This window comes from Euprymna scolopes, chromosome 11 (genome assembly GCF_053919585.1).
Source record: "Euprymna scolopes isolate OS-2025 chromosome 11, ASM5391958v1, whole genome shotgun sequence".
NCBI lineage: Eukaryota > Metazoa > Mollusca > Cephalopoda > Sepiida > Sepiolidae > Euprymna > Euprymna scolopes.
This window is the reverse complement of record NC_136492.1, coordinates 107,086,207-107,104,831: the sequence shown is the minus strand read 5'-3', so window position 1 is coordinate 107,104,831 and position 18,625 is coordinate 107,086,207. Positions and strand designations below refer to the sequence as shown.

The window sequence follows — 18,625 nt, the reverse complement described above, 5'->3', positions numbered from 1 at the left end:
CCAGATTTGTTGAGAGAATTTCTGCAACATGTTTCTGCAAAATGTGTTTATAAAATTTCTTCAAAATATTTTGAGAAAATATGTCCAAAATTTGTTAAGAAAATTTCTGCAAAATGTGTTGGGAAAATTTCTGCAATGTTAGTGACATAATTTCTGCAAAATTTATTTAGAACAGTTCTGCTTAATGTGTTGATAACACTACTGCAAAATGTGTAGAAAGAATTTCTATATAAGTTTGTAGATTTCATTTATATTTCAACAATGAAAATGTTTACAGTGTAAACACATGTTTCGTAAAGAAAGTTGGGGAAGTAGTCACAAGTCAAAATGTTCATAGTGTGAATAATATGCGCTTGTAAGTAATACAAATATGTGAATATTTGGCAACGTGGTATTGTGTATGTATGGGCGTTGGTTTACTTTCTTCTTGTTAGTGCATTGAACTTGCGAATAGCAGTTCGTTTTTGTACGATTGATTGTCGCTAGTGTTAAAGGGTATGTGTGCGAGATGGAGAAAGCTAGTACATGAGTCATTAAGCCCTTTTCGCCTCCACCAGTCCAAAGGCAAGGAGAAGGTGAGAAAACATTCTTGGGTTTTGCCATGCATGGCCGACTTGTTAAATCTGGAGAAAACTGATTTTGTTGACTATGTCTTATAGGAATTTCTAAGTTCGTATTGGCTTTTTACTTTCACATAAATGTGCTGCTTTTAGAGTTTGAAACGATTTTCATTGGTTTAAAATACTCCGAAAGAAAAAGTGTAGCAATTAGAGCCATTTACGTTTTAGCATTCATATGAATCACTTCACGATTCCGCTACATTTTTCAACTCACGTTCACCCCCAAGAAGGCATATTACCACTTGGACGTAAGGAGCTGCTATTTCGAACCATGCCTATGAAAGATTAACAAGATGTTGGTTTACGTTACATTTAAACTTCTGCATATCAGTACAGACAGGGAAGCAAGTAGCAGGTAGGGAATTTCAAAGTCTAGCTGTTCGAGGGAAGAAACTATTATAGTAAAGTTTACTGGCATTTAGAGACCTTAACTTAGGTGAGATTTTGTTGCTAAGTGGGCATGTCGAGGGGCCACAAGTGCAGCGAGTTCATCAGAGCATATTCCGTTAAAATATTTGTAAAACAGGCACAGAAATGCAACATTAAGGCGATGAGACGTGGGTTGGAACTTAGTTGACAAAGTGGAGCCTATTAAATCGAAAACTCTTTTTGGACCCTATCCAAGAGGAAGAGGATAGTGCTAGATGCACCAGCTCAGATGTGGCAGCAATATTCCATGCATGGGTGAACGGTGGTCTTGTAGAGATAGAGGATACTCTCAGATGTGAGTAGTCTTCTAGCTTGGTAGAGGGAATTCACATTCTTTGCAGCAGCCTTCGTAATGTCCTCAGTGTATTTGTTCCAGTTCACATTGTCTGCGAATGTTAGGCCGAGGAGTTTGAAGGAAGAATTCTCAGGTATTGTGTTATTTATATTAACGGCATATTGGACCTGTGTCGGTTAAATCATACACAAATTAATCCTTAATCGCCCTATCTACAATATACAGGTGACATGAATAAATTGTCTCTTATGGCAACCATGAATTTTCACTCTCGTTTCTATCTGTTATAGTGTAATCACTTATGTAACACGACTGAGTGATTTCTTTTTTTTAACAAGCAGAAACACTTTGGGGATGGTTTGAATGCGTTTGAATGCGTTTGTATAGATCGATGTGTAAACTTTGGTACTTATGGAGAGAAGGTACCGTGCTATTTTTTTTTAAATAGTATTTTCAAGTTAAATTCAAGAATAGTTATAAAACACCCTCACCTTTCCATGTTAAGAATGTGTTTCCAAATAATAACATTATTATTTCAACACGGTATGTTCTATGCATAAGTTCCTAAATTTTAAATCTATTTTTATCAGGTGAATTTTATCAAAGCACCATACGCTCTCCCCAGTGCAGTGGAAATAAACGGTGGGATCACTTGTTATATTATGAACTAGATGGTCTGGAAGGCGACTATGCATATAGATGTAGCAGTAAGTATTTATTTGTTCATTCATTTATTTTTTATGACATTAGTTTAGTTATTATGTGTTACTTATAGCGTTTTGTTTTAGTTTTGTTTTTCGTCCCCCAACAAAAGGAGGGTGGACCGGTGAATTCACCTTTGTCCGTTCGTACTTTCGTCTGTCCGCACTTTTCTCAATAACTACACCTTGGAATTTTTTGAAATTTTGCACAAACATTAAACATGATATGAGTAAAAAAAGTAACAGAACAGATTTTCCGTGAAAACTCCAGTTGTTCCCCTAGGGATGTCTTTTGTGTTAAAATAGTTAAATTGACATTTTTCTGCTTATTAAAAAAAATCGATGCCTTGGATTTTTATAAAACTTTCTGAAAAGTTGTAACTTACTGATTTCTATATAATTTGGTTTATCTATACTTTGCGATAACTCTTGGGTGTGCCCAAGGGGCTCTTTTAGGGCTAATAAAAACACTCCATTTTTGAGACTATTTTACCATATTTGTTCAAAATTTTCTGTGTATGTCTATTTAGCAGTTTTGCATGGTGCTGAACTCAAATTTAAATCTGTTAAGGCTTTGGGGACTTTTGGGACTAAATGGGGGTGGGGCTTAGTCATTTCATTTTTTGCATGGGGCAGAACTCAAAATTTACATATGTTAAAGCCTAAAACTGCACCGTTTATTCATTTTCACCAGAATTTGACGTCTCCTGGGGTCTTTTGGGGCTACATGAGGGGTGTGGGGGTGGGAAAATGCTGAACTTAGTTATTTTTTTGATGCCTGGTTCACTATGTACTCACGGAGGACCATGCATGCTTCACTTGTTAATTTTATGATGCTGTTGTTAGGGACGGAGATTGCGGATTTGGATAAATTGAATCACTTTATCTATGGATAAAGGTATGAATCACGCTAACCCCCACCAGCTATGTAGTGTTGTAAATAAATGAAGATGTAAAACAAAACTCTTTACAAGGCTTCATTGAACAAAATTCACACCTACTAAAGCAAAAGAGAAAGAACTCAGTCTTTTAAAGAAAAAGGAACGGATGCAAAATCATGTGACAAGAAACTGAATTTGCATATCTAATATAATTTTTTAACAGTAAGAACAAAACAATTTGCATTAGCGTTTCCTTTCAATGAAAATATAACAATCTCCCCCACTTGTAAAAGAGATTGTAAATGGTTCTCAGGGCTCTGACTATTATAGTCAAATTCATTTTCTGTATTAGGTGTTAGTACTAACAGGACTTACTTCGGTCAACTGGGTCGGGTCTGCATTTGCAATGTCGGCTTGAATACTTTTAGCAGGATTTTGAGGTCTATCAGAATGTGGAAAATAAGGTGAAACGGTTAATAGTTTGAGAGAAATCAACTACCAATCGTTTCTTTTTATCAGGCGACGAAGTCACAACAATCTGAGCATGCCATGCTGAATAACTTGTTTCAATTACATCATCCGCAAGCATTTGTAGAATTTCCTTTTCAATGAATCAAGCATCCTCCGCTCTGTAATTTCGGGATTTAGTAGCAATAGATTTGCAATCAGGGGTCAACTTTCGAAACAATTTCACAGGAGCAAAGCTGATCTTGGTTAGGATGCAGATTTTTAAAATATCCTAAGGTCCACCGAAAGAAATGGTGATACCCTGGTGTAGTTTTAAAAAAGACACTCCGACTATAATATCCATACAGGAATCAGGAAGCACTGTAAAGTCAATTTCTTTATATTCGCAACCATTGAAGGAAATATTCTCAATGCAATATTCAGATAGTTTGAGGGAAACGGCAGATGATATCATGGAAATTACGGAATTACGTTTTGAAGTCGACAGCTTCATTGTTTGAACAATACGAGCACTGATAAATTTATCAGAACTGCTAGTGTCTACGAGAGCAGTTAATTTTTTTCCTTTTAATTCAATAATTTTAGTAATGGAAGGACACCTATCACCACCTTTAGCATGAGCTACCAAAATAGCAGAAGTAGAATGTGAAGGTGTCGGCATATTAGAATGGCAAACTTTGGAGAAATGACCGAGTTTACCACAGTTTCGACATACCTTATAGCGGGCAGGGCAATAACGGCGATCATCCTTAAAGTGACGTCTTACTCCACAGTTGTAAAACTTGCCACGAGCAGGAAGGGCAGCAGAAAATTGAACAGAGTCACACTCCATACGAGAACCAGTAGAATCAGAAATTTTAGTACTAGTAGTGGCAGGATCAGAAGACACATTGTTAGTTCTAGTAGTAGTAGTAGCAGTAGTAGTAGTAGTAGTAGTAGCAGCGGCTGCTCCAATCGGGGAAATGTATGATTCAGCACGAAAGTGAGCTTGTTCTCAAGCCCTAGCACATTGAGTAGCCTCTTTGAGAGTTAGCGTATCAGTTTCAAGTAGTCTAACATCTATTACAGCGACAAGTCGATCCAACTCAGTCTTTTAAAGAAAAAGGAACGCATGCAGAATCATGTGGCAAGAAACTGAATTTGCATATCTAATATATATTTTTTTAAAACAGGAAGAACAAAACAATTTGCATTAGCGTTTCCTTTAAATGAAAATATAACAAGCTATTAATTAAATAATAGGCTTCACGTCACTACCGAGTTTTGGAAGATCGATGAGAAGGTAAACTTGAAAATAACACCAACATGTTATCAGACTCGAATTGTGAAAACTAAATAGTGAAGAGGCCACTTTGCTCCTGCCAATAAAATCGTCTCTGTCATGTCCAAACGATTATTGAAGCAAAACATACGAAAAAATCGAGTGTATCCCATTTGTCTGTTTGCAATGTGATTAAAGAAACCAATCCAGTCATTCCCAATTGACGGTGCACGATTCACTACAGTGGTAATGAAAATGGAGAAGGGTTAATTTTAAAATTATATTTAAAAACAAATGGGATTAGCCGGACATCGAAGACCTGACATACATGATGATACTCCTGTATGAGGTCCGTCACAAAACTAAGTTATTCAGAAATCCACACAGATGATTAGGTTATAGTGATGAAGACTTTGTGCAGAACCAACCACACTTTTTGGTACAATTGTTAATCTAAGTCAGTTCAATGGCTGCTGCAAGATAGAGCGGACAGTAGACCCCAGGTTTTATATCAGAGTTATCCTTCTCCTAGATGCATATCTTAATGAAGACTGAAATTACATCTCTCCCAGTTAATTAAACGCCCCCCCCCCCGTATCAACCTGGAAATTTCTACATCCCAACTCGGTACATACTGCACCTAGCATTCCCAAATGGTCAACCATCTGGTACTGGCCAGGCTCATTGTACATACATACAGTACCTCACATACGTATGTAATGATTGCGACGTCTTGTCAGACGAGTGCCACGCTCTCAGTCATTGAACGTCCATGTGCCCGAAGATGACTTTTTAGTCCTGCCAGCGACTTGCACACCCTCAAGCAGACATGACACTGAAGACAGTCATTGGTTTGGATAAAACCAACACCAACAGAACCCGTATCATCGTGTGCTTTTATGTGATTAACAAGACCTGCCTTGGACAATAGTGCCCAGTCACACACCTCACAGATCCAAAGATCTCCATGGTTTTGGCATTTCCTACATGCCCTCTTGAGCTTCGCTCGGTCTATCTTGGCTGCTTCAAAGTGTTCTGCACCCTCCACTGTTTGTGATCATATGCTAGGGACTCCCAACTGTCAACAGGAACATGAAATCTCACCAGACTCTCCTTGATGCTATCACGGAAACGTTTTTGAGCTTGTGCTTTTGCCAAGAAGGGGCTCATCATAAAATAAGTGTTTTGGAAGTCAATAGTCATCAAGTCTGGCAAAGTGACCCACCTAACGCATCTAGTTCTTAATAACAATGGTAGCAATACTGGTAGTTTTGGCCTTATTTAAGACATATGTATCAGGGACAAAGCTATACTACTTTAAACCAAGAATGTGTCTAAGGCAATGCTGATGAAACCTCTCAAGCTGTTCTACATGTGACTGGCACAAGGCCAATGTTTCAGAGGCATAGAGTAAAGATGGCAAAACACATGTTTGATACACTGATATTTGAGTTGTGAAAGTTAGATCACTATAAGACCAAACTCTATCTTGTAACCTTCTAAATTGTCTGATGCTTTGCTGATTCTCGGTCTTATTTCCGCATCAAGGGTGCCATCATTTGATACGGTACTACTAAGGTAGACAAAATTTTTTACAACTTCAAGGTGCTTTCCATAGACGAAGATATCAGCTTTCACATACGGATCACCAGGAGTGGGAGTGTATATGACCTTAGTCTTCTTAATGCTAACTGTCAGTCCGAAGCAATGGAGAATACATACATACATACATACATACATACATACATGCATACATCTTTAGTGTATATAAAAATGCATACTTTTTTAAAGTAAATATTTCTTCAAATTATTTGGATTCTTCAAACTATTGTTCTCATCTTGAAGAATCTGGAATAATAAGTATAATTAATCCTACTCACAAATAATCAGAATCCAAATATATATTGCTTATAAAAAATAAAAATTGTTACAAATAATAAGATCAATGAAGACGTCTTACTGCATTGAGGGCATATATACACATAATTACATTCCCGTTGCCACAAAAATCAGCATTGTTTTTTTTCATACTTTATTTATATTTTTATTTTATATTTTTATTTTATATTTGTATTTTAAATATTTTATTATTTTATTTCATTTTACATATAGAAAATTCGATACATATAGAAATTACATAGATAAATAAAAAAGGGATATATAAAAAATAAAAATCATAATTGTGGAGTGAGTTTTGTGGTAACTGGAATGTACTTCTACAATATATATATATATATATATATATATATATATATATATATATATATATATATATATATATATATATATATATATATATTGTAGAATATATATATATATTGTAGAATATATATATATATATATATATATATATATATTGTAGAATATATATATATTTAAAATGCATAAAAATCCAGTTGGTGCTAGATTTATTGTAGGTTCAAAGACGTGCATCACTAAACCTCTAAGTAAAGCTATATCTAAAATATTTAAATTAATTATAAATCAAATAAATAATTTTCATCTGAAAAGTAAATTCTATAGTAATATAAATCTATTTTGGGTAGTAAATAATTCCAAACTAGTGAAAGAAAAATTAGATAAAATAAATTCCAGTATATAAAACAAAATCTATAGCTACTTATGATTTTAGTACGCTATATACTAAAATTCCGCACGAAAAACTTATAAAAGAATTAAATGATACTGTAGATTTGGCTTTTCAAGGTGGAAAAGGTAAATATATAGACTTTTCAAACTCTAAAGCTTTCTGGTGTAAAAATAAAAATAGCAAAACTAGTGTTTCTAAAGGTATTTTAAAAATACTTGTAAGTCATCTTATTAAAGAATGCTATTTTCAAATAGGAAATAAAATATTACTCCAAACGATAGGTATCCCAATGGGATTGGATCCTGCACCATTTTGGGCAAATTTGTATTTACATAGACTCGAGTATATATATATGTCATCATTATTAAGAACAGATATATCTAAAACATATAACTTTCATGGGTGTAGGAGATTTATAGATGACCTTATATGCATAAACGATAATGATGAATTCGAAAAAAATAAACATCTTATATATCCAAACGAACTAAAATTGAATTGTGAACATAGAGGACAACAGGCTACATTTCTGGATTTAGATATAAAAATTGAGGATGGGATTTTTCTTTATAAAATATTTGATAAGAGAAACGCATTTCCCTTTAAAATAGTACGTATGCCCCATAAGGATAGCACCTGCCCTGTTTTTGTGTTTTATGGAACCATTATGTCAGAGTTTTTGAGAATAGCTCGCGTTACTCTAAAATTAACAGATTTTATACCACCAGTTTCTAGCTTAGTAATAAGGATGATAAAACAAGGTGGAGATAAAAATAAAATATTTAAACAGTTAAATAAAGCATTTGTTCGTTATCCTGATGCTTTTGAATCGTTTAAGATAAACCAGACTATATTAATAAAGGAAATCCAAAACTATATTAACAATGTATAAAATGTATTTATAATTACATATAATAAATTTATAGATAAAAAAAAAAAATAAAAAAAAAATGTATATATGTAAAAATAAAATATTTTTAACGTTTATATATCTAATTTTAAATAAATAAGAATGTAAATATACAAACTACTAATTATAGTGGGGGTGATAAGTAGTTAAATGGATAAATCCAAATCTTATAAATACAAGACTGATAAATTAAAAAATGTATCCATTTCAAATGGATAGTACCAGTCAAGGATTCGTCACTTGACACTCAGCCCAACAGGTGAGGGGCCGGGGACCGGCCCAGCACCTGTTGGACTGAGGTACACCGCCTGGGTAATACCTAGGAGGTCCACCCTCCCAGGCCTTGCCACTGGGCTTTCCGGTGGGGCAAGTTTATTGCTTGCTGCCTGAGGCGCCCCGACTGGGGAATGCCGACGGGGTTACTCAGGCAATTTTTAAAATTGCAGGAGTGCCCCTCCTTTAGGGGAGCCTGCTAGGTTACCACTTTCCGGCCTTGTGCCACATTTTGCTGAGTGGACAGCAAATAAATATAATCCATTTTAAATGGATAGTACCAGTCAAGGATCCGTCACTTGACACTCAGCCCAACAGGTGAGGGGCCGGAGACCGGCCCAGCACCTGTTGGACTGAGGTACACCGCCTGGGTAATACCTAGGAGGTCCACCCTCCCAGGCCTTGCCACTGGGCTTTCCGGTGGGGCAAGTTTATTGCTTGCTGCCTGAGGCGCCCCGACTGGGGAATGCCGACGGGGTTACTCAGGCAATTTTTAAAATTGCAGGAGTGCCCCTCCTTTAGGGGAGCCTGCTAGGTTACCACTTTCCGGCCTTGTGCCACATTTTGCTGAGTGGACAGCAAATAAATATAATCCATTTTAAATGGATAGTACCAGTCAAGGATCCGTCACTTGACACTCAGCCCAACAGGTGAGGGGCCGGAGACCGGCCCAGCACCTGTTGGACTGAGGTACACCGCCTGGGTAATACCTAGGAGGTCCACCCTCCCAGGCCTTGCCACCGGGCTTTCCGGTGGAGCAAGTTTATTGCTTGCTGCCTGAGGCGCCCCGACCGGGGAATGCCGACGGGGTTACTCAGGCAATTTTTAAAATTGCAGGAGTGCCCCTCCTTTAGGGGAGCCTGCTGGGTTACCACTTTCCGGCCTTGTGCCACATTTTGCTGAGTGGACAGCAAATAAATATAATCCATTTTAAATGTGGAAATTGATGAATCGCATAGGTAAGAAATTCATTTTTATACTATGAAAAGGTTAGTAATTGCAATTAAGAATAGGAAATTGGATCAAATTTTTGTAACATGTCTTCTTCCTAAGATTAAGAGTGGTGGTGTTTGATCAACACTGCTGGGGAGCCATGATGTAATATACTGTTTTGTTTTTAAATCCCCGAAACAGTGTTTCATGGTAAACAACTGATGATCCCTTGAAAAATAAAAAAATAAAATTGGTATTATAGTAAATTCGAGAGAGTTGATGCAGTGATTGCAGGTGATTAAATGACTTACTGACTAGATTTTTTTTTTTTTTTTTAACGAATGATAAAAAGTAACTTTTTGTATGGTTTCAAATGTTAAAAACTTCAAAGACTATATATATATATATATATATATATATACTAGCAAAAGTACCCGTCATTGACTGGGTTCAAAAACAACCTATAGAAAATGGACTCTGATTTATGAAAGTATGATAAGTTATGTAAAGGAAGGGTTGTAAAGAGATAGCTTCGAATTTGGGGGTATCAAAACCAAAGCAAAATATGATGAAAGTAAAAATAAAATAGATAAACCCCATAATTTATTATACCATACCTGTTCACACTGAAACACTTATCACAATATTCTGTGGATCTATATTAAAAAACCTTGTTAAACTTTGTGACATATTTCCATTCTATGGAGGTCAGGCGTGAACAAACACCCCATAATTTTATTATACCATATTTCTTCAAACTGAAACATAATTATCAAAGTATACTTACGCAGATAGATATGAAAAGTCTTTATTAAAGTTTGTGGCTATTTCCATTCTATGGAGGCCAAGCGCGAATGCAGACCCCACAATTTTATTATACCATCCCTATTTAAGTTAAAACATACTTATCAAAGTATTATTATGTACATCTATATCAAAAACACTTGCGAACGTATTTTTTTTAAATTTTTAAATTTTTTATTTCCATACTTTGTGGACCAGGCGCGTATGCAGACCCCACAATTTTAATGAATCATCATTATGCCAGATCAAACATTTCCATTCCTGTGTTTCAATACATCTATCATTATATGTGATCAGTTTTCTATAATAGTCAACCATATAGGAGCCTATTCGTGACCAGACACACACACAGACGTTCAGCTTTATATATATATATATATATATATATATATATATATATATACTAGCATTTCAGCCGGCCGTTGCCCGGGTGTTTGGAGGTGTGTGCTGAGCAAAAAAAAAAAAAAAAACCCCACAAAAACGGCCAATTTTTTAAACTTTGATCCCTATTATGACCCCTTAACATTTATTGTTTTGGGCTCAAATTAAGTTATTAAGTTAGATCCATGTCCAAGTAACCTGTATCTAAAATTTCAAGTGCTTAGACCCAAAATTGTCGGAGGAGTTTGGTAGAGTTCTCAAGGGTCAAATCGTTGAACTTTGACCCCTTAACAGCAAAATTTCTGGCTGAAAACCAATCACATCGATTTTCCCAAATGTCAGTACCCTGTATATCAAATTTCGAGTCTGTAGACTAAAAATTGACAGAGTTATGGCGTAGGGAAATGTACACAGACACACAGACAGACACACAGACATGTTCACTTTTATATATATATATATATATATATATATATATATATATATATATATATATATATACTAGCATGGGTGCCCGGTGTTGCCCGGGTGTTTGGAGGCGTATGTTGAGCAAAAAAAAATCAAACAAAAAAAAAGTAAATTTTTTTAAACTTTAACCCCTATTATGACCCCTTAAAATTCATTGTTTTGGGCTCAAATTAAGTTATTAAGTTAGATCTATGTTCAAGGAACCTATATCTAAAATTTCAAGTGTTTAGACCCAAAATTGTCGGAGGAGTTTGGTAGAGTTCTCAAAAGTCAATCGTTGAACTTTTACTCCTTACCCGCAAAATTTCTGGTCGAAACTCGATCACATAGATTTTCCCAAATATCAGTACCCTGTATATCAAATTTCGAGTCTGTAGACTAAAACTTGACAGAGTTATTGCAAATGAAAATGTACACAGACAGACACACAGACACACAGACACATTCACTTTTATAGATATACTAGACCACCCGTGACCCGTTGGGTCAGTACGTTATATTAGCTATGGAATTCATGTATGAGCGTGACACTTGTGGCATAAAGAAAATAGTTTTTTTTTACATAACAGAAGCATTTCTATGAAAGTATATTAAAATGAAAAAAGAATATAGATAGATTTCTATGAGTCGTTCTGTTTATTATAATTGTTATTTTTTTTTAAATTACAGTTACTGAATTATAAGTGGTTGGTCATACTTATAGGTAAATATGCACTGAACAGGTATCATAATCCTTATTATAGTTAAATTCAAATTTTGATATATCATCTTTTAAATGAAATTGTTAGTTGAAAGTACAGAATAATAAAAAAAACACTCTCCACATGTTAATAATGGCTTTTTAAATAGAAAATGAAAATAAAATGTAACTTTTTTCATTTAATTTAAGCAAACATTCAGTACCCATTGTGTAAAATATTTAATTTGTATGTTAATAATAAGGTCAATAAAATTAAGACAATTCTTTTCTATTTACATTTTTTGTACAATTAATTTTTTTTAAAGAAAACTTTTGTTATCCTTTTGCTTAATTGAGACTTCTTATCAGGTTCTAACTCTCTTATATCCAGATTAATTATATTAATCAATTTATTTTATTGAATATGTATCGCTGAAAAGCACGGGTGCTTAAGCACTTATTGTACAGAAAATAAATATTGTATTCATATGCTAATAATAAGGTCACTAAAACTAAGACAATACTTTTCTATTTACAACATTTTTTGTACAATTTGAGTGTTTTAAAAAAACTTTTATGTTTTCCTTTCGCTTAACTATCCAGTTTTACATCGCTCCCTTTTTCTCTCTCTCACACATACACGTAACTATTTCTCGCGTACGTAACGAAAACAGAGGGAGTAGGAGTGTTGAAATCTATGAGAGTGAAAGTGAGAGGTGTTTTCTTTCACCGCCGCTGTTTCTATTAATAATGAGTGTTGTTTTTTAAAAGGGAGAAGTTTTTTGAAACTGCGACTGACTTTACGAAGTTGAATGTTTTTAGCCGTTAAAAAAAAAAAAAAAAACTACGGTTGATTTTATAAAATTATTTATTTATAATGACATGAATTAAAGATTTCTCGCGTACGTAACGAAAACAGAGGGAGTAGGAGTGTTGAAATCTATTAGAGGGAAAGTGAGAGGTGTTTTCTTTCACCGCCGCTGTTTCTATTAATAATGAGTGTTGTTTTTCTTGTTTGTTTACTTTTGTTTTTTTAAAAGGGAGAAGTTTTTTTGAAACTGCGACAGACTTTACGAAGTTGAATGTTTTTAGCCGTTAAAAAAAAAACCAAAAACTATTTGATCAAATTAAATGAAATTGTTTGTATTAAAAGCGATATAAAAATTCCGGAATTGGAATAACGGATTGAAGACGTTGCTATTTACGCATGCGCAACCGGATGTTGAAAACCGGAAATCTGATTGCAAACATACAAGATCCATAGACTTTTAGTATTATATAGATAGATATAAAGTCAAATTCTCTCTGTGCGTGTGTGCGTGTGTGCGTGTGTGTTTGTATGTGTACATTTCCCTGCCAAACTAATCTGTCAATTTTCAGTCTACAGACTCGAGATTTGACATAAGGGGTATTGAGATTTAGGAAAATCTTTTTAATCGGTTTTTGGCTAGGAATTTGACTGCTAAGGGGTCAAAGTTCAATGATTTGACCTTTGAAAACTCTAACAAACTCTTCTGCCAATTTTGGGTCTAAACACTTGAAATTTTAGATGTAGGTTAATTGGACATGGATCAAACTTTTTAATTCGATTTTAGCTGGAAACAATAAATGTTTAGGGGTCAAAATTGGAGTCAACGTTTAAAAAAATTGACCTCTGCGGTCTCTACCAAATTACTCAGCCAATTTTTGGTATAAACATTTGAAATTTTACATAAAGTGTATTCATATATAGGGCAAGATTTTTAATCGGTTTTTGGTCGAAAATTCGGCTACCAAGTGATCAAAGGTTAAAAGATTTGACCTTTGCAGTCTCAAGCAAACTATTCAGCCAATTTTGGGTCTAAACATTTGAAATTTAAATAAAGGGTATTGAGACATGCGGCACGCTTTTTAATCAGTTTTGGAGCGAAATTTTGGCTGTCAAGAGGTCAAAGTTGAAAGAGTTGACCTTTGCAGATTCTACCAAACTCCTCTACCAATTTTGGTTCTAAACATTTGAAATTTTAAATATAGGTTACCTGAACATGAGTCAAACTTTTTAATATTAGGTTGTCCGGAAAATAATGGCCAATTTTAGAGAAAAAGGATTTATTAATCAAATAGGTGACACTAGACATTGAAATTAGTAAAAGTATGATCCTTGAACAGCCATGCATTTTTGCCATCTATCAACTAGATCATTTATGCCTTGTTGAGAAAAAATTCTTTGGCTTAGATGCTAAGAAATCTTTGAAAAAAGATTCAACCTCTGCATTAGATCTGAAAGTTTTGTTGCTTAAAAAAGCTGCTAAATGCTTGAAAAAATGATAGTCTGTTGGTGAATGATCTGGAGAATAAGGAGGATGTGGTAAAGTTTCGTATCCCAAGTCTGTGAGTTTCTGCAGTGTCATTCTCGCAACATTAGGCCGCGCATTATCGTGGAGCAGGATTGGACCACGCCTATTCACTAATGCAGGTCTCAATTTTTGTAAATGATGATGCATTTCTTCGAGTTGATTGCAGTAAACCTCTGCCGTGATGCTCTGATTAGCATCCAGAAAGCTGTAATGAATAACACCAATTGCACACCACCAAACAGTCAGCATAATCTTCTGTTGGTGAAACTTTGGCTTTGGAAAATGTTTGGGTGGTTCATCACAATCAAGCCATTGACCTGATCGTTTCCGATTATCATAAAGGATCCGCTTTTCGTCACAGGTGACTATTCGGTCAAGAAATGGATCACTAATGTTTCGCAAAAAGAGCATCGAACACACTTCAAAACGTCGAGCTTGTTGATTTTCATTGAGTTCATGTGGAACCCATTTGTTGAGCTTTTTCATCTTGCCAATTTGCTTCAGATGGTCCGACACTGTTGAACTGCTAACACCAAGTTCCCGAGACATTTCCCTGACACTTTGCCGTGGGTTTTGCTCAATAATGGCTCTCAAATTTTCATTGTGAAGATTAGATGGCCGTCCTCTACCTTCTTCATCTTTAAGGCTCTATTCACCACTACGAAATCTTTGAAACCACCTTCGTACTGTTCTATCACTTGTGATGCCTTCTCCCCATGCCCTATTGATATTTGCAGTTGTTTGAGAAGCATTGTTACCAAGCTTAAACTCATGCAGGAAAAGTAATCGTAAGTCTTCTTTTCTCATATTCCAAATTATGGGCTCATTCGCTCATATAACGTTTTGTGAAAAAAAAAAGTAAGAAATTATTAAAGAGCACATATAAATCAATAATCATGTCGATGTTTACCTGAAATATAATAAAAATCCTATGATAAAATCCAATTTCAAAACAGACTTCCTGAAATGGCCATTATTTTCCGGACAACCTAATATATGTATACATATGCGCATAAAGTTATGAACAGTATATGGGGCCTGAGCAAAGCTGGGCTGAACTGCTAGTATAACTATATATCTATATCTATCTATCTCTCTCTCTCTCTCTCTCTCTCTCTCTCTATATATATATATATATATATATATATATATATATATATATATATATATATATATATATAGAGAGAGAGAGAGAGAGAGAGAGAGAGAGAGAGAGTGAGAAATATAGAAAGAAAATGACGATATAAAACTATATACTAAATATATATAGATTTATTCATTTATTCAATACGGGTATATATATCAATTAGGGGTGTTGCGTGAGAACTTTTTATACCCTGGTATTTCGAAACCTAATCCTTCCCATCAGAAGAGGAGAGAAGATGCTCAGTAACAAAATAGAGATGCGACATCTAGCGGTAGTTACATTAAGGGCGAAATAAAATATTGAGGTTGTTTGCGAGAACAAAATTTATCTCTGTAATACAGGAGGAATATAGTTTTTATTATATAATGCAGGTAGATATATAGCATATCTGTCATAGTGGGTTTTATATATGTGGGCAATATATGTGATTAAACTCTCGGGAGAATATAGACTTAAGTTAAAAGAAAGTTTTCATTTAATCATGTGTGTAGATGGGTTATAGCCATGGAAGGGGTTTACATGAAATAGGGGGTTTATGCTATGTCGGTATATTTTAGATGAGGTATCTAAAATTATAACTGTATATAAAAGAAATATAAATTATTAGGAATAATAGTAAGCTAATAGATGTAAGGGGATACAATATAGAGAGAATTTAATTGAATAAGAAAGAGGATAAACAGATGATAGAATAAAGGGATAAAATATAAAGGAATATGGGATGAATAGATATCAAAATATAAGAATTATAGATTAATAATCTATATATCTATAAAAGTAAAAGTGTCTGTGTGTCTGTCTCTGTACATTTCCCTACGCAATAACTCCGTCAATTTTTAGTCTACAGACTCGAAATATCATATACAGAGTATTGAGATTTGGGAAAATCTTTGTAATCGGTTTTCAGCCAGAAATTTCGCTGTTAAGGGGTCAAAGTTCAACGATTTGACCTTTGAGAACTCTACCAAACTCCTCCGCCAATTTCGGGTTTAAACACTTGGAATTTTAGATATAGGTTACTTGGACATGTATCTAACTTAGTAACTTAATTTGAGTCCAAAACAATAAATGTTAAGGGTTCGTAATAGGGGTCAAAGTTAAAAAATTGACCGTTTTTTTTTTTTTTTGCTCAACATACACCTCCAAATACCCGGGCAACGCCAGTTTGAAATGCTAGTAGATAATAAAAGGTCTAAGAGATACACAGTTGTTAAATATAGGAGTGTAAAAATAGGGAAATGAAAATGGATGTTAAAAATATTAAAAAATAATAAAAAATAAAACCACAAGAAATAACAAAAATAAGATCAAATAAATATAAATATAAAGAGACATTTTTTATGGACCATTCTTTTATGAGTCTTTCTACAGTTTCGGTTTCGATTCTGGCTGACGGCACCTAAATAGTTTCTTTTTTTTTACTTTTTGAAATCACAACTTTATAATAATATATACGAAATCGGTACACATTAAAATATCATATTTAAGCGTATTTTACACCCAGGCAAAGCCGGACGCCCCCTCCGCTAGTTTATATATATATATATATATATATATATATATATATATATATATATATATATATATATATAACTCACTAAGGGGATACATAAGGGTATATATATGTATTTATATATGTATGTGTATATATAAATGTACATATAAACATATGTATATATGTGTGTATTTATACATGTTTATTTACTTATATATATATATGTATATATACATGTACATATATGTATATGTCTATCCATGTGTGTGTGTGTGTGTGTGTGTGTGTGTGTGCGTGTGCGTGCGTATATGTGTACGGCAACATGACTTGAAGTATTAAAATGAACAAAAGAGGGAAACATCGTGCTCGATACTGGAACTCTCCAAGGGGATAACACTTTTTTATGGTGACACTGAATTTAATTCAACAACCTTTTAGCTACCTGATTTTATCACATAGATTTTTCTTCAATTACGCAATTTTGAATACTGATCCTACAACCAATGTGCTCAACATTGAATCATGTTACGTAGTATACCTCTCTCTTTTCACATCGTATCTAATACAATAAGATGTTTGCCACTAGACCTTTATCAAGTTGACTGATCCTAGAAACAATGTGCTTGCTACTGGAACATGTTGTGTATTATACCTGGCTGGAAAAATGGTTGCATCATTCCACCGCTCTAGAAGGTATCTCACTTTCGACGCAATGCCTCACCTGTATAAGAGACAAATATTTCTTAAGATGAAATACTGTTACAACATCTGGACAGGAAGTCTTAACAGGATTCAAAATCAGTTTCGAAATCTAGTAGGTAGCGTTGTTTTCTCCTCCTTACAATCTTATAATCACAGAAGAGACGTTGCAAGTCTATCTCTGCTCTGTGCTTATTTTCATAGCAGGTGCTCGACTGAGCTTTAATCTATGTTTCCTCCTGCAAAACATTCACAACAAACACTCATCTAGCTACAACCACTATCAACAATTTTCCACATTCTCTATAAAACTAAAAACTAAATGCAAATTCCATGAATAAAGTTTCTACCCTTAAACTGCCTGCCTGTGGAACCCTATACTGCGGGGCTTTTTTTCCAGCTTACTACAACATGGTCGTTTTCAAGTCCAATATAAACAAGTTCTTGTTGAGCTATTTTTTTAATCGAATTTTATCCAAATTACACGATTGCCAATGTTGTTTCACCACCCTCCTCATTAACTTATTAACTTTTTATTCTCAATTAGACTTCATGCCTTGATAAGCGATGACCCTTTTGTAAAAGAAAAAACACGAGTTATATTTTCTGACATTTTGTTTTTTTCAGACCGCGCATACGTATACGAGTATTAAAGATTTCTGCTTCGTGAAAACCGCGGCGAAAAATACTACTGGATGAAGGCAGTTTATCCTCAAAACTGTCAAATCGATTTTAATGGATGATTTGTTTGTTGTCAACAACACATGTTACCAAAAGACGAATAACTGTAAGATTCTAACGATACCACTGCTATTAAATTAAATATATTACAGTTGTTTTCTTCTGTTCTATTTTTCAACTTGAAATAAAGAGGAAACACAAAAAACACAAGTTCACGTTAACAATGCATTAAATTAAATATTGCAGCTATTTTTTTTTTTTACCCCAAACAAGGCACATTGCCACTTTGATGTAGGAGGCTACTATTAGGGACACAGGCTACAGGGGTACAAGGTGGGGAGTTGGGCAGCAAGATGTTGGTTCATGTTACACTTGAACTTCTGCATGTCAGTAAAGTTGGGGAAGCAGGAATCTGGAAGGCAATTCCAAAGTCTAGCGGTTCTGGGGAAGAAACTACTGGAGTAGAAGGCTCTCTTACATCTAGGGATCTCAACTGTGAAGGGGTGGGATTTTGCTGCTTGTCGGGTTTGTCGGGGATATTTACGTAGAGGGGGTACAAGTGCTTGCAGTTTGT

The 18,625-nt window shown here is 34.6% G+C and overlaps 1 protein-coding gene across 1 annotated transcript in view; it reads left to right on the top strand.

The window, feature by feature from the left end:
- Window positions 1–18,202, top strand: part of LOC145288044 (uncharacterized) — a 64,503-nt gene extending 46,301 nt beyond the window's left edge. Inside the window, exons 4-5 of the mRNA XM_080136062.1 lie at window positions 1,935–2,051; window positions 17,998–18,202. Of these exons, the coding sequence (XP_079992188.1) occupies window positions 1,935–2,051; window positions 17,998–18,023 (143 nt within the window). The 3' untranslated portion in view covers window positions 18,024–18,202. The remainder of the gene's footprint in view (window positions 1–1,934; window positions 2,052–17,997) is intronic.
- Window positions 18,203–18,625: the final 423 nt, after the last annotated feature.